This window comes from Anabrus simplex, chromosome 5, assembly GCF_040414725.1.
Source record: "Anabrus simplex isolate iqAnaSimp1 chromosome 5, ASM4041472v1, whole genome shotgun sequence".
NCBI classification, from domain to species: Eukaryota; Metazoa; Arthropoda; class Insecta; order Orthoptera; family Tettigoniidae; genus Anabrus; species Anabrus simplex.
The window spans coordinates 19,207,365-19,224,124 of NC_090269.1; the positions used below are offsets into that span (position 1 = coordinate 19,207,365).

Sequence of the window (16,760 nt, forward strand, 5' to 3'; positions counted from 1 at the left end):
GTAGAAGGAGTAAGAAGGGCGAAAAAACCCTGGGGTTAGATCGAGGAAAAATTAGAAAACCAGCTCTGGCTTCGAAAAATCCCCCAGGGTTTCTCCGAAGTTCGGAGTTTTGCAATATCTAACAGCGCTTGTAAATAAAAGATGTATATGTTAAGACCTCTGGCTATAAACGCCTGCTAGTCTGAGTGAACGAAGGCCTCTGACAATGGCTATAAACGCCTGTAAGCCTTGAATGTAAAGACCTCTGGAACGGCTATAAACGCCTACAAGTCTTTGTGAATGAAAGACCTCTGTCGCGGTAGTAAATACCCACAAGTCTGTGTGTATGTTTTGCCTATCTTAGTGTGTATATGTTAGTATAAGAGTACATCTAGTCTATGCTATGTTAATAACCATACGGAACGGTATCATAATTAGGAAGAACTACTCTTTTATCGTACGCAAATGAAAATTGTTTGGTTACGTCCTTATTTACTAAATTTTTAGGTATAACGTCTCCGGATATTTGATTCTACGATGTGCATTCAAGTTCTAAGGCCTCCGATTTTTTTCTCCAGACTGGAAAGAAATAGAAACAGTGCATTGTTTTAAAAGGAGCCCGCGTTCGTTGTCAAAACGTCACAGAGATGGCAGCACTATACGACAGATGGACTTTTAGCGCCAGCCGCGTGAATGAGAACTGTTTTCGATACTTAAAATGGCGACGTTTTCCTTACGTGAACAGCGTGCAATCATTCGTTTTTTGAATTTGCGTGGTGTGACACCAATTGAAATTCATCGACAGTTGAAGGAGACATGTGGTCATGGAGTTATGGATGTGTCGAAGGTGCGTTCGTGGGTGTGACAGTTTAATGAAGGCAGAACATCGTGTGACAACAATCCGAAACAACCTCGGGCTCGCACAAGCCGGTCTGACGACATGATCGAGAAAGTGGAGAGAATTGTTTTGGGGGATCGCCGAATGACTGTTGAACAGATCGCCTCCAGTGTTGGCATTTCCGTGGGTTCTGTGCACACAATCCTGCATGACGACCTGAAAATGCGAAAAGTGTCATCCAGGTGGGTGCCACGAATGCTGACGGACGACCACAAGGCTGCCCGTGTGGCATGTTGCCAAGCAATGTTGACATGCAACGACAGCATGAATGGGACTTTCTTTTCGTCGATTGTGACAATGGATGAGACGTGGATGCCATTTTTCAGTCCAGAAACAAAGCGCCAGTCAGCTCAATGGAAGCACACAGATTCACCGCCACCAAAAAATTTCGAGTAACCGCCAGTGCTGAAAAAATGATGGTGTCCATGTTCTGGTACAGCGAGGGCGTAATCCTTACCCATTGCTTTCCAAAGGGCACTACAGTAACAGGTGCATCGTACGAAAATATTTTGAAGAACAATTTCCTTCCTGCACTGCAACAAAAACGTCCGGGAAAGGCTGCGCGTGTGCTGTTTCACCAAGACAACGCACCCGCACATCGAGCTAACATTACGCGAACGTTTCTTCGTGAAAACAACATTGAAGTGATCCCTCATGCTCCCTACTCACCTGACCTGGCTCCTAGTGACTTTTAGCTTTTTCCAACAAAGAAATACACTCTCCGTGGCCGCACATTCACCAGCCGTGCTGCTATTGCCTCGGCGATTTTCCAGTGGTCAAAACATACTCCTAAAGAAGCCTTCGCCGCTGCCATGGAATCATGGCGTCGACGTTGTGAAAAATGTGTACGTCTGCAGGGTGATTACGTCGAGAAGTAACGCCAGTTTCATCGTTTTCGGGTGAGTAGTTAGTTAGAAAAAAAATCGGAGGCCTTAGAACTTGAATGCAACTCGTAGTGTAATGGTATATTTTCCCTTACTTCGCATTCAATAATTTTTACCATAGCTTCACCATTCAGACGTTGTAAATTTCTCCAATTTAGAGTGAAGCCCTTAAATTTTCGTAATAGCGGAACTATCATTCTTTTTTAGATAATAACTCTTAGGACCTGTTGACGCCCATTCGATTCCGTGAATACCTTTTCCCAGTTCATTTGTCCATTCACCTAACATACAACCTGTTTCTACAGTATTTAAAACATTATTTTTGTACACGATTGAATCCGTATCGAAATATATCACAGAATCCCACAATTTTTCAAACATGTGATATAGGCGTAGTCTTGCGTTTGAAGTAGTGAACCCAGCAATAAAAACTTTTTTCGCAGTATTATTTTCAATATAATAATTTTTAAAGTTGTACTTCATTTGAACCATATCGTCATTGAGAAAATTCAGATCTATTTTCTCTAACCTGTCGTCTAGAAGAATTTCATAGAATCTGTCTAGCAAAGTTACGTATTCAGTTTTACTCATATTTTGTCTGTGACCGAACCTGCCCCATAAAGAATTTAAGCATGTTTTTGAAACATTGCGTTTTCCTGGATTTTCTCCAATATTGTCCAAATCTAGATTAATATCTAATTTTTCATTAACAGCCTATATATAGTATTCCTTGCTATCGAAATTATCTTTCCAAGGACTTGTTTCCAGTTTGATTTTCACATACCCTCTAAATAATATGTTGCTCTTGTTTTCAAAATGCCAGACTTCATATATGTTTAGTATTTTATATCCCTTTTCTATAGCCTTGCCGACCTCGTCCGTTGTCCATGTGCCTATAAAACTTCGTTCTATTTCGGTATGGTTACAACATTTTATTTGTTCCTCTGTACACTTGTAACATAGAGGAAATAATAATTTTTCATTCTTGTCAATTTTGATTTTTGCAGGAAGAACAGGGTGATATAATTTTCTTGGTGCTGTAACTCTGCATTTTATTAATCCATACCAAGTATGATCATAGTAATCTAGTTTATATATTTTTATTAGATGCCCAACTAATAAAATACAAAGAGACCTGAAAATCATCATCAAGAACATTTCATTTCTGTTTAATGACCTTAAAAAATCCAAAATGATTATCATGAATCCGAAACTTCCCACAGCCAAAGCGCTACCCGAGATCCATAAAGCAGACATCCCCATAAGACCCATTATCAATTTTCAGAAACAGTCCGACCTATGAAGTATCTCGATTCATTCACAAATTCCTCAAGTCACACTATCGTTTTCAAGCCAACACATCCGTAAAGAACTCCTTAGTATTCTGCAATAAGATCAAACACTTTAATTTATCCAAACACCACACTCTTCATTCTTTTGATATTACTAACATGTATGCTAATGTTCCCGTTAACAGCACCGTACAATTGATCAAGAACAATCTCTCCAAATTCAGCAATTTAAGTATAGGCGAAATAGATGAATTTATTCGAATTCTGGAATTTACTTTGAACAACAATTTCTTCACTTTCAATAATGTCATTTACCAACAGATAGGTCTTCCCATGGGGTCACCAGCTTCAGGAATCCTTGCAGATATCTACATTGATCATTTAGAGCATTCTCAGATCATTGGCCAGATCAATGGCATTCAACACTGGACACGCTTTGTAGATGACACCTTTGTTATTTTAGACACCCTCATCACTAACAGCAACACAGTACTTGGATTTCTCAACTCCATTGATCCACATATAAAATTCACCATAGAGTCAGTAAACAATAAAGCCCTTAATTACCTGGACTTAACCATTATGCGCAACAGCAACAACACTTTATCCTTCAATATATACACCATCAATACCATCCATCAGACCTCTGTGCACCCAGACATACATAAAAAAGAAGCAGCTTACAATAGCATGGTCCTCAGAGCATTAACTATCCCTTTATCTCGCAAGAATTACAAAAAAGTAATTAATACCGGTAGCGGTTTGCTGTGTTGTAGTTGACGGGATGCTTTCAAATTCACCAGATGTGTTTCTTGCACCCTCATCTTCAGTACCTGAATGAGGCTCTGCACTCAATTCTTCGCTATAATCCAGGTCATATTCCGTCTCCCGTAGTTACAGAGGCGCAAGGTTCGTGTCTGTTTTAGCGTAGGCAAGAAAAGGTTTAAAATAGTCCATATGTTTCGCCCATTGCCAGTTTTTATAGTTCTTTGTATTCTGGCCTTTAGTACTTTTAATAGTTTTAAGAAATTTGAAGTAAGTATCTGTAAGATTTCTCCACTTATTAAATTGATCTCCTGAAAAGAAAGAGAAAATTTGCTGTATGCGTATTATATGTGTGATGGGCATATTTTATATTATATATTTATATATTATATATTTTATATAGAGTAGAGCCTCGATAATCCGAGGTCATTGGGGTTTGGGGAGAAGATACCTCGGATTTGGAATAACCCAGACTACACTTTTTTTTAAGTGTGCGATGGCCTTGGATTTTTTAAATACAACTTTTTATTGATTAAAATACATGCTTACAACTTTCACAGTTGGTAGGTTTACATAGTTCATGTCTCCTGGTCCACAGTACCGGTAATTCCATCCACTTCTACTACCTAGGTGGTTCTTGTTAGTTCTTGAACATTCTCACATTTTACTTTACAATGGCGAAAAATGAGAGTATCCTCCTATTCAATACATCATATATTCCGTCATTAGACGGAGCAAACAAATTCAAACATGTTTCGGCTCGCTTGAGCCATCTTCAGTGAAAAAAATTAGGGGGGTTGGAATAATTTAAATTTAAATAATATAAGTTGAAAAAATGCTAAAAAACATAATGAAAGAGCAAATGAAAAAACAAACCAAAGAGAGCCTAGACGGAAACAAAATTAGCACAAATATACAATATTTACATCAATATGCAGAGCTAAAAACAACTTATTGCGACAAAATTCAGTGAAACAGGTGTTAATTTAAAATAATAATTGAAACTAAAAACTGCGTCATTATTGTTTCATAATGTTGGCTGGTGTCTTGCCGTATTATAAAGGGGTCGGAAGGGCCGCGTATAAAAATTGAGAAGCTGTGTTAGGTAGAAGACAGATGCATAGTAAACTGTAAGTAATCTAGTGGAAACCGTCAATGAAGTTCTAATCTGTAATGGAAAAAAGGAGGTTGTATGAGAAACATGGGTTGATAAGTAAAAAGTGTGGAATGGTTGTGAAGAAAGCTTAAACTTACGGTGTGCAGTAGGTGGTTGTCCCCTCTAATGGCCTGGCCTTCTCAAAGTAACGGTCTCGTTCGCGCGATCGAGTCTATTGTTGGTTCGGCTGTGTTTGCTAGGATGGAAGGAGCGGAGGGGGAAGGGGAGGTGCAGGGCTGGTTTGAGGAAGGGAGGGGTGGTGAGTTGGAGAGATGGAGGTGGGATTTGTTTGGCAAATATATGGAATGAATGTTTCAAGAGGATGTTAGTTTACTCGCCGACTTCTAAAGCTCGAATGGCGTGGCCTTCTCAAAGTGATGGTCTCGGTCGTGTGATCGAGTCTATTGTTGGTTTGGCAGTGTTTGTTAGGATGGAAGGAGCGGAGGGGGAAGGGGTGGTGCAGGGCTGGTGTGAGGAGGGGGGAGTGTTGGTGAGTCGGGGAGATGGAGGTGGGGTTTGTTTGTGTAATGGAAATTCCGACAAATGTATGGAATTAATGTTTCAAGTAGAATGTTCTCTTTCTCGCTGACTTCATTTAAATCGTGAATGGGGTTCATAAACTGATCTAAATCGATGTGGATGCTCTCGAGAACGTTGAGCAAGGTGCCTTTTTGCTCATAATGCAAGATTTTCAGGTCTTTATCTATTGAAGTGTATTCGTGGCTGGATGCTTTATGATGTTCACTCATAGCTGAAAAACGATTATATTTGAGAGCGTTGCGATGTTCGGCGTATCTTATGACAAAATTGCGGCCTGTTTGACCTATGTAGCTGGAATTACAGGACTGGCACTTTAATTTGTAAACTCCAGTTCAAATATTTGTTGTTGATGTTGCTATTGTTATTGTTGACAGTGTGTGGATTGAAAATGAGTTTGGAGTTGGTGTGGGAGGTTCTGTAAGCTATTTTGATGTTGTGTTTCTTGAAAATATTAGAAATTTGGTAAATGCTACTATTATTAAAAGTGAATGTGGAAAATTTTTCTTTAGGAGCGGAATCTTTTACTAGGGTAGTCTTGGGTCTGCTTTTGTATCTATTGATGGTTATACTGATGAAGGTTCTATTGAAACCATTGTGTTCTGCAATATTGTAGATGGTAGGTACTCCATGTGTACGGAGTTCTAAAAGAAAAAGGAAAATATCTGATCACACTTCTGTCGACAAAGTTGTTCATTATCCTTTAAGGCCGGTCTCCACTGATTAACATTTAACAACAACATGTTAAATGTTAAAAGTGTTAAATGTTAACTGGTGACACCATCAACATGTTAAATGTTAAATGTTGAATACTGTTTCATTTAACATTGTGTCCACACTTAATAAACATGTAAAACTTAACTTTCTTTGTTTATATGTAGGTAGTTCATCATATCAGTTTGCGGTAATAAATTTAGGTGGTGTCTAGTATTTTCAAACAAGGACAAAGGACTCAGATGAAAAAGATGTGGCCTTTGTTATTGCCACTGTTGCTTCTTGTTATGATTTACAAATGCAGTTTTATTAGACACATTTCCTCCCCTCATCCTGCTCATTGCTTCAAAAGCAAGACACTATGAAGTAGGTATAAACTTCGTCCGTTCCCGCCCCCCGACTTCAGACTTTTTCTGATTTTTTGCAATACTCGACTGTACTGGGAGCGGAGGTACGCTAGGTTTTTTTCGATGCACTCGCGGGAATAATTATAATATAGAGTTCCTGGAAATTGTCGGCTTTCTTCGCTTTATCTCTGTATTTCTTTGATGAGACATCACACAAACAAGGCCTTTCTATTATATCATTAATTAAGTCCAACTGAATCTTGCTCCACTCCATTTCTGACTATAAATTTGAGTATAGGCTAGTGCAGAGAGAACGACACGCGTACGCGTACCGGTACTGGTACTGTATTTGTAGCTTACAACAAAGAGAATGAGTGTTGCGGAGTGTTGTAACTATAATCCTACTTCACGAGAAGCACGTCGTTTGCGCCGTTTGGCTATCTGTTGACGTGGAAACGGCAAGGAAGTTGCCGAAGCTGTGCCAACATCTCACGAAGAACGAATTGACTTGACATGTTTTCCACTTGGAGCGGAAAACACGCCAACATGTTAAAAGTGTTAACCTCAACATTCTGAGTTAACATGCAAAGTCAATTGGAAGACACAAACACAATATACATGTCAATTGTAACATGTTAAATTTAACATGTTGGTGTTAAATGTTAATCAGTGGAGACCGGCCTTTAGGTGAATAACCTTGCATATTCTGTGCGAGCAACAGACAACCTTGAGTCTATTAATAACATATGTTCTTGTGTATAGCTGGATAAGATAACATGCCTTTCTTTTTTTTTTAATTTAAGAGGACGTGGCACTCGATAACTTTGATGTTACTGAATGTGGAACCACCCATTTTTCTTTACGGTCGTGCTTTTCGGATAGAGAATAGAAGGGATGATCACTTATTCCTTCTGGTTGAGCGGTCCCACCTGTGCCATTTAACTTTCAAATACGCTGGAAGGAAATATACGTCCTTTTGTTTCTACTTCTCGTCTTCGTTGGCTCTTTATTTAATTCCTCAATCCACGAAGAATGGACTCCGGTTGGCAATATTTTGCTTGCATTTGTAGATTTGAATACATTTAAAAATCAGGAACATTTATGGTTAATAGTAAACTGTCTTGCCCCACCCCCTGCTCTTCATTCATTTGAACCAATCACATTGTGGCAGCAAAGCAACTTCAGCCATCCACATGTCAGGTTTATTTGCTGTCCCCTCCTCATCCGAGCCGTGCATATTTGAAGAGTCCTTCCCCTTTTTCCTTCCGGAACAATTGAAGGTCGACTTCTTAACACGTCAACTCATTTTAAGTTGCACGCCTGTGGAATTGACTTCCGTGTGTGAAACTACATTTGGCGAACTTCTATAGTTTATCGTATTGTTTGGATGAACGTTTTCGGAAAGTGCAGTTTTCATTATCTTTGAAATTTGCTTGGCTAATTTGAATATTGTCTAATCACTGGAGGTGGACGGAGAATTCGTCCTCGTGATTGGATTTCCAGCACACACCTCCCGGCTTTGACGTAGTGGTGGGAGTGGTTCAAGATCGCCATTGCAAAATGTGACGAGGTTATCTAATAATATTTTCCCCGGTTTCTATAGATATTGAATTAGTGTCATCTATAAGCAGATGCCTCTAATTTGTATTTTATGCAAGTTATGCCGTGTAGGCTTAAGAGCTAGGTTAAACCGTTTATATTGACTTGTAAAAAGTGATTTTAAACGTGACCGTGGCCGAAATCATTGCATTTAATTTCCAAGGTTAAAATTTATTCAATTTATCTTGTAATAAGAGTATTGGATAATTCGATGTTGATTGACATGAAGATGGCTACAGTTAAATTGAGTATTCAAGACAAGAAAGACTTGGATAAATTCACCAAATTTTTTGCTCTAAAAGCTGCTCAGATTATTGTGCAGTCACGTTTAGGTGAAAAATTTCATACAAAATGCAAGCCACATTCATCAGGCACAGACTGGGTGAGTGGATATGTAGAATTCATAATATTGTACTTGTTCATTCCGATTCCTGTGTTCTTTCTATAGCGTTTTATTTTCTTTCTGTACAGTTCAATTTAGCTATTCAAGACATTCCAGATGTACTCTCGGAGACGAAGAAAGCTTTAGGCACTGGAATAGTTGCTGCACAATTTCCCTTGGTTGTTGAAATATCATTGCGAACTGTGGAAGGTGACACAATGATTCTTGAAACATGGTGCTTAGGTGTGTTGACTGATCAGTGTGATCCATCAGTGAGAGTTACATACACTGTTTATAATCGTATGGGCATTCTTCTAAAATCGCTGGTATCTGTTACGAGGGTTACACCAGCCTACAAGTTGTCGCGTCGGCAAGGTCCTGATTCATACGTTATCTGTTATCGCATCTATATGGGAGAGCCTCAGTTACATAACTTAGGTAAGTTTCTTCTTAATTTCTGATACTTTCGTTCTTTCTTATTGAATAATATTTATAATAAAACTCGTAATTTGATGGGTACTCTTGAGACAGCATGTTGAGCATGCTCCTGGAACTCACCAGGAAAACTGTAAGATGGTGGGCGTAGGTTCAATATTGTGAGGCATAAGTGATTAGTTGCCTTTACGAGAATGTCGTAGCCTATTTGTTGATCAATGGTGAATTTTTTAAAATATGGAATCTAACTCTTTATATGGCAAACACACAAACATGATTTCATCACTGACTGCAACCTAACAATCATTGACCAAGGGTAAAAATTCTGTAGACGTACTTGTATATCGGCTAATCCTATGCTGACACTGCACGAATGAGAAAGAGTTGTACATCGCTGGAAAATATCTATGTTGACATTACTCGGCTCTGCGTGTCTTCTAAAATTGCTGATGTCTGTTACGAGGGTTACACCAGCCTACCAAAGTTACTTCTTGACTTTGTAAAGAAAGTGTTTTAAATGTCAGAATTCAAACTAGATGCCTCTCCTGTTAATATACTGCTTTTCACGAGAGTTTAATCCTGATGTATACAGGGTGTGTCCATTCCTCCGCCAAAGAAAAAGTTGTGATTCGCTGGGCGTGTAGTACTGACCTCCACCCCGCCAAGATCTCGTGTTCGGACGTACAGGGCTGCACATCGCATACAAAAACGGTGCGAAGATCTGAACTTCTGAATAAACATATTTGTGTACACTACTTAAAATAGATGAACAGTTTTTGAACTGTGTGAAACTAAACTGTGGGATTTGAAGGGAGATCTACATCTGAAGATTAGGGCCTACGTTTATTTATTTATTCATTTCTGAATGTTAAAGAAAGCTCTCTTTGGCTAGACCACAAAATTGCACACGGAAGGTTTATCTTAGGACAGCTGTTTGAAATGTTCACCATGTAGACTCTAACCTTATATAATACCAACTTTTGAGTTGAAATTTATATCACTTATCTTGTAGAGTTCCTGATATGTCGGACGGAACTGTTGATAATCCTGTAACAACATCTATCGAAAAGAAACAACTCAAAAAGACAAATACAGGCAGTTGCGTTCATAACAATGCACTGCCTTTGGTCACTTCTGAGCGGTTTTACTCTTTTGTGCTTTACTACAAGCAATGGTCCTACCTCTTGCTCCATTTCTCTCACTATGAATACTGACTCACTGACTGCTGCTGCAAGATGCCACACCTTACCTCCACCCTTAACAACTTGGGACTTTCCCCCACTACAAGACGACTTCCTGTATTACACCATGCCTTGTGCCTTCATTTCTTGTTATTTAATCACTATTTTATTAAAAAACATATATAGGCATATACACACACACACACACACACACACACACACACACACTGGTATATATGAAAACCATATTTTAATTTGATTACGTTCTCTTCCAAACTCTCTAAATGTAATAAACTAAACTAAAATTAACGCGACGTACTACTTTCCTTCGAGCTCGCATACAGTCGAGTGAGAGCGACGGTTGCTTCTCCAATCAGCTATGTCTATGTCCACGTGCTAAGGCAAGGTTTTGTTTACATCAGGATTAAACTCTCGTGAAAATACATGTAGTAGGACAGTATTTGTGTAAAATTCTCAGATATTTACTCTTCATAAACAGGACTTTGATCTGGCATGCACCTCCCACCATTTGTGCAATATTGTACTTGTGTAAATTTTAAGTACCTACTTACATGTACATGTGTGTGTTTAATGTTTATGGATTTTTCCTTGACAAACCACTCACTCTCTGAATCATTGGTAGTGTATCTGCGTCCAGATCCCTAATTGCGGGTTCAAACCCAGCAGCAGTATTTGGATTTTTGAAGGTTGTAAGAGTCCATTCAGCACTCCCATGTCGTAGGCCCTCAGCTTGTGAAAGATTTCTGGTGACACATTTGGTGTTTATCCAAAAAAGATTAATGGTTATGGGCCTAGATGTTGTGACATTAAATACACTGCTGTCTCGATCTTGAGTCCTTACCTACCAAGAACAATTTAGTATGCTTTGTAATTATCTGTCATTCTAAATTATTCAGCATTTCACCACTAACCCACGTAGAATGCGCTGCTATGGCAGGCCATTCAGTCGTGAACAATTCAAGGGCCACGCTCCCTTCGAGAGACTCCCTTTGGCCGCGGTGCTTACGGTCTGCACAGCAAGAAAAAGGTCGTTTAGTACCTGTAGCCTATCTTTGCACTAGTCTTAGTTCCTAAGTAGACAGGGGTTGGCAGCCTTGTTCACCGCATGATCACATCATCTGCGAGAAATAAAACATACGGCAGTCATACTGTGCCTAGATGTTGACGATGCAAGTGGTTACCCATGTATGATACTAATGTTGCGTGAATCAGACTGGAATTATGCCCTTTTCACTAGCTAGTTTAAATTTTTAGGAATGGGAAAATCATGCAAAGATGTGAACACACTGTCCACTGTAGATAAGAGAGATCCTTTATTTTTATTTAACAGGCACCCATCAACCTGCCCCAGAATTAATATTTATAGAAAAAATTAAGACACTGTTTCAGTATCTCAAATTAGGCCATTTCGTTTTTTCCTATTGGCTGCAGGGCAGTTTCTTGCATCATGTGTGGCCCATTCTGTCGTGAACAATTCAAGGGCCACACTCCCTTCGAGAGACTCTTTCGTTGGCCATGAAAATAATGAAACTGCAGAGTTTGAAAGTGACTTGTCATGGCGTGTGCCAGATTTGAGTTATCCATGATGTATAAGTCCAACCCTTGCCCTGTTTCTCTATGGTGTCGGGTATGAAGTGAGATGAATATTTGTAGTGAGTTTTTGCGACTGGGTGCCCTTCCTGACGTCATCCTCCTCAGAGGAATTATTGAGTGATAGTAGGAAGGGAGAGGGGGAAACCCAGTGCTAGCACATACCCTATTCCTGTCGAATAGCACCAAGTTGGTCTGCTCCAGGCTTAAATGTCCTCATCCGGTGGACGAATCAGCATCAACAGTGTCGTATGCCCTCGCTCCATATTGTGAGGTTAGAAATTAATCCAGGCTCTTGGCACACAATCTAATGATCCTCTCTAGAACCGGCTAACCACGGTGTCAGACTATACAGATTTCACGCCTTACCGATCATGGCCACCAGATGGGCTATGATGCAATTTCAGTATATAATGACACAGAAAATGAAATCCTTGTGGAGTATGTGAGAGATCTGAAACTAGAGGATTCATTTCTGAGATCCCGACTGCTTTTAAATCCCAAAATTTTCGGGATTAAGTTTTCTTGATCCCAAGATTTTTGGGATTGACATAATTTTAAAAAAGTTGCGAAATAGACTGCGTAAAGCAAAACGCTCAGTGCGTTTTATGTCAGCGAGTTGGCCATCTCCTTTTATCTGTCAGTTTGTCACTGACATCAGCCATCTTGTTTTGCCAGCTGATTTTAGTATAGTGTTTGCGCTAGCAGACCGAGATGTTTTGTGAAAAACTGCGCTTCTTATTATACGAGTTGAGTAGCATCTTTTATTGTTTAGCTGATTTGTAATTAGTAGGTACTTGAATTTATAGCTATCAATAACAAACAAGTATATTTCCTGCAGTTCTTGTAAGTTATGTTGATATTGCACTAATGTAGTTTTCTCTCTTTAAAGATATTTGTCATACTATAATGGTTATGTCTCTATCTAAAGAAAGTTTTTCGTCAAACATAAGAAAGACGAAGATGCAACGTCAGTGTGGAGCCATTTTTTGGTCGCTAAAGATAGCAAAACAGCGTAGTGTAAGTACTTCCCGGCTCTATTAAAAACCTTAGGAGGGCCAACCAAAGGGCTACAAACTCATCTTTCAGCCAAACATAGTAAACAAAAAAAGTTTTTACTGCAAGGCTGTCCTTATCAACTAGCCAAAGTGGCTAAGAACCGTAGCTCACTTGAGGACGCTTTGTTAAAACTGATACTTTAGACACCGGGCGATTTGGCCGTGTGGCTAGGGGTGCGCGGCTGTGAGCTTGCATCCGGGAGATAGTGGGTTCGAGCCCCACTGTCGGCTGTCCTGAAGGTGGTTTTCTGTGGTTTCCCCTTTTCACATCAGGCAAATGCTGGGGCTGTACTGTAAAGCCACGGCTGCTTCATTTCCACTCCTAGGCCTTTCCTGTCCCATCGTCACCATAAGACCTATCCGTGTCGGTGCGACGTAAAATAAATTTAGAAAAAAAAAAGAAATACTTTAGACGATGTTCTATTTGACTCACGTAATTAGACATGTTTTCCCATAGGATATAAAGGAGAGGGCATATAAGTCTCCGGTAAGACCCTAACTAGAGTATGGTTCCATTAAAGTTAGGCCTAACCTGTGGAGCATGGTTGCTGAAAAAGTGAATTTTTCTATTATCAGCAATATATACCTTCATCAGATTGTCATCATATTGCTAGACTTCAGAAACAGAGCCATCAAAATTTTCCTAATACATTAATACCCACACTATTGATCGTTACGAGTGTACTATTGTAATATGTATGCGCATCCAATGTTATGTGCTTTCTCTCTGCTCTGTTGCATTTCCTGCTCAGCATAGGCATCGATGCATCTGTTCTTGAGGGATTTCGCCAGTTCGTGATGCTGTCCAGTCATGCTGCCTACACTGAGGGATAAAAGATTGAAAGATGGTATGTGGAACCTAGCTTGTGGAGCCATCGCTAGCTGTGCAATGGTGGCTCTTGTGTATTTCTCCTATCGACAAGGCTCTGTTGACTCTCATCAACCCTGGAGGACGCCCTAGACTTTAGAACTATTCCATAAGGATGCGACTGGGCTTGTTGCCATGCATTTGAGTTATTGCCTGCAAGTAAATTAGGTGGCTGCTGGCATGGAGCCCAGATGCGTATTGTAGATGCTCCTCTAGAGTATAGAGACTACCTTCAGTATCCTTGTAGCAGCATTTCCTCTGTTGAGGGCCCAGTACTGGTTGAAAAAACTCCGGAGATAAAATTACACTTTTTGTTATGGGGATTTCGTGGAGCACAGAGGTGTAAGAAAGTGCTGGCGTGAATGGGTGGACAGAGAAAAGATTGAATCTTAATTTAAAACTAACATTCGAAATTTTATTTCTTTCTCTTTCTTTTGTTCTTTTCTGAATTCAAATCTAGATGAACAACACCAAATAACAGTTGGATAGACAAGATTGAGCTCGTCAGCTCTAGTAACAATTGTGATTTGAGAACCCTAACACAATCAGGTACACAATAATTTACGGAGTGAGCTTGAAGCTCCAAAGATACAATGTTCAAAAGAGCACCGCCGTTCCATTCAATAAATCCTCTAGTAGACTACTCTCCAAACTTATTACAATCAAGCCTCTCCAACGCACAGTCTAAATTTTAACACTAGATCAATACAAACGGTTTTCACTGTCTTACCCGCTCGACAGTCTGAGTTATACTTAAATAGGAATAGTTAAATTTTCAACAGAGGCAAAAGGTGTCTATTCTGCATGACGTTAATGAAAAATGTTTAATTTATCGGGCGAAAACCAAAATTTTAGTGCACCGGGAGGTACACCTCAATGCCGCACATTCAAAATAAGCGCCTTAATGAACTCCTCTATTGGTCAAACAGTGAAACTGATGACACAAATCGGAATTTTAATCAGAAGATGTCTCCACCGAAATATTAAGTAATTTTGTTATTGTGAAGTTTCCTAAACTGACTGAATTGCTGCTTGTTTTGTTTGCCATTCATCAAGAAGTTTGGACATTCTTCCACAGATGACACTGCCAAAAAAAACTATGATTATGCACCCTGGTGCAAGATGTAAGAACTTATAATTTAAAGTTTTTTATTTCTAGGTTGTCCATAACTGATCTATGTTCATTTTTTGGGTTGGCAATACTTCCTTTTCTTTCCGCCAGTTTTGAATCTAGCCAATCGCTAATTTTTGTAATTTTCAACCAATCCCACATTTCTTGTTCACTTTGTGTTTACCCAATAAAATTAAGAGGGCGTGTCCTGATTCATCTTGAATGATCTTGAACCTTTGCTGAGGGTTTATAAACTGCGGCTTTTCACGTTTCTTGGCCAATTCATCATCTTCTTTCTGAGTGTGTGTTTAAGCAGGAGGCGGGCGGCCTCTTTCGTCGGCAGCTAGAACATCTATAAGGTAATGGCCACATAAAATCATTCTTTCTTGCTACCTCCGCAGTTTAATCTAAGAGAAAGGTCCGAATTTTTAACTATGTAACCTTCTTTTCTAAAATGTAAATTTTCTTTTGGCTAATGTAAAACTTCATAAAGCTTTAATTGTAAATTGGGGATAGAGAGTGAGTTGCCCTCTCGAGCTCCCCTTCATCTTGGTTTGAGGTGCCTGCGATTTAGCAACCTTTTTTTTTTTTTTTTCTATAAAGTATTACCGTTATTTCCATGCGTGCTACCTCAAGTAGCTTGGGATTAGCCCCTGTTTCTTCGGCCAAGAGCCCTATAGGTTTTAATATTTCATTTTCTGGAGCGCAGTGTACGCCTCCATTCAGCTTGTGTTCGGGCCGTTTATTTTACCTGTTCTTCCCGTGTGTAGAAATAAGTTCATTTGTAAATTGTGGCTTGAGAGGCCAGAGATTGGGATATCTTGATGTAATGTTGCTTTGTGTAGGCTTGGAAAACTGAGAGCCTTTTAGCTCATTTTCAAAATTTTGTAACTGTAAAGTGTGCCTCTGCGAGGCTAAGATATTGTGAGCAAATGTTCTTGAATTAAGGGGATTTCTGTCCTTGGATAAATTATTCCTTAGTTTGGATTAAAGATTTTGTAAATTGAATCCGGTATCTCTGACACTGTAAACTAGGGGCTTGAAGCCCAAAATTGTCAAAGTTCTGATTCTTGGATTTTTCTAGTCTTGTTTCAAGATTGCTTTTGTACCTGATATGTTGTTAAGTTTGTTTTTAGAAAAGAAATATAACCTTTTAAAGTTTTAATTCAATTTTGATATTGTAGATAGACCCATTCACCTCGGCACCTTCTTTAACCTCTTTCTGCTCTACGGGTAACCCCGGAACATTTAGGATGTGAACACTTGCACTCCTTTGAAATTAGTCTTAAAAATCTTGAGAGTCTATTTAGGCTTATGGCCCGAATTTACTGTAGCTAAGCCTATACTACAGAGGTGACTAGATGGAGAAAAGTTAAGTTCCAAAAGAAGGGAAAAGTTTTAATTTTATGAAATCATAGTCACCCAATAACCAAGTTGAATGGGAATTAAAAGAGGGTTAACCCTCTTTATTGCTTAGAGATTTACATTGAAAAGTTGATAGTTTTACACTACGAAAGAATTTTGAAACCTTCCCCTCAAGTCAGCTTTCTGAGACTATCTCATGATTAAAAATTTGTCTGCCATTATCTTGAGCTGGTGGGCCTTCCGACGATGGGCAAGGCTTTCCTCCGCTACAAACGCACTTTAAACTTCTTGACTGGAGCGATGGAAAAGACGACATGGCCCAAAAGGTCCTAGCTTTTATAGCGGAGAGGAATGTTCCAGAACTATCTGGGCCGAAGCTCTGTCTGTACACACCCTAAATTTTGATTGGCTAATTTAATAAATATCCAGAATTTGTGATTGATGGAAAATTTTCATGAAGAAGGAAGGGATAGCAGTGCTAGTAACCTAAGAACACAAAAAACAATCTAAAAATGCTTCAGTTTAGCAAAATAATTAATTGTCCATCCTCTCACCAGAGGGGGCACACAAGTCGACAA

General features: G+C 39.3%; 1 protein-coding gene across 3 annotated transcripts in view; it reads left to right on the plus strand.

The window, feature by feature from the left end:
- The first annotated feature begins 7,902 nt into the window (after window positions 1-7,902).
- The window catches only part of Atg13 (Autophagy-related 13), a 58,523-nt gene continuing 49,665 nt past the window's right edge, over window positions 7,903-16,760 (plus strand). For all 3 annotated transcript variants that reach the window (XM_067146786.2, XM_067146787.2, XM_067146788.2), the window contains exons 1-2: window positions 7,903-8,553; window positions 8,643-8,991. In XM_067146786.2, the coding sequence (XP_067002887.1) occupies window positions 8,383-8,553; window positions 8,643-8,991 (520 nt within the window). In that variant the 5' untranslated portion in view covers window positions 7,903-8,382. The remainder of the gene's footprint in view (window positions 8,554-8,642; window positions 8,992-16,760) is intronic.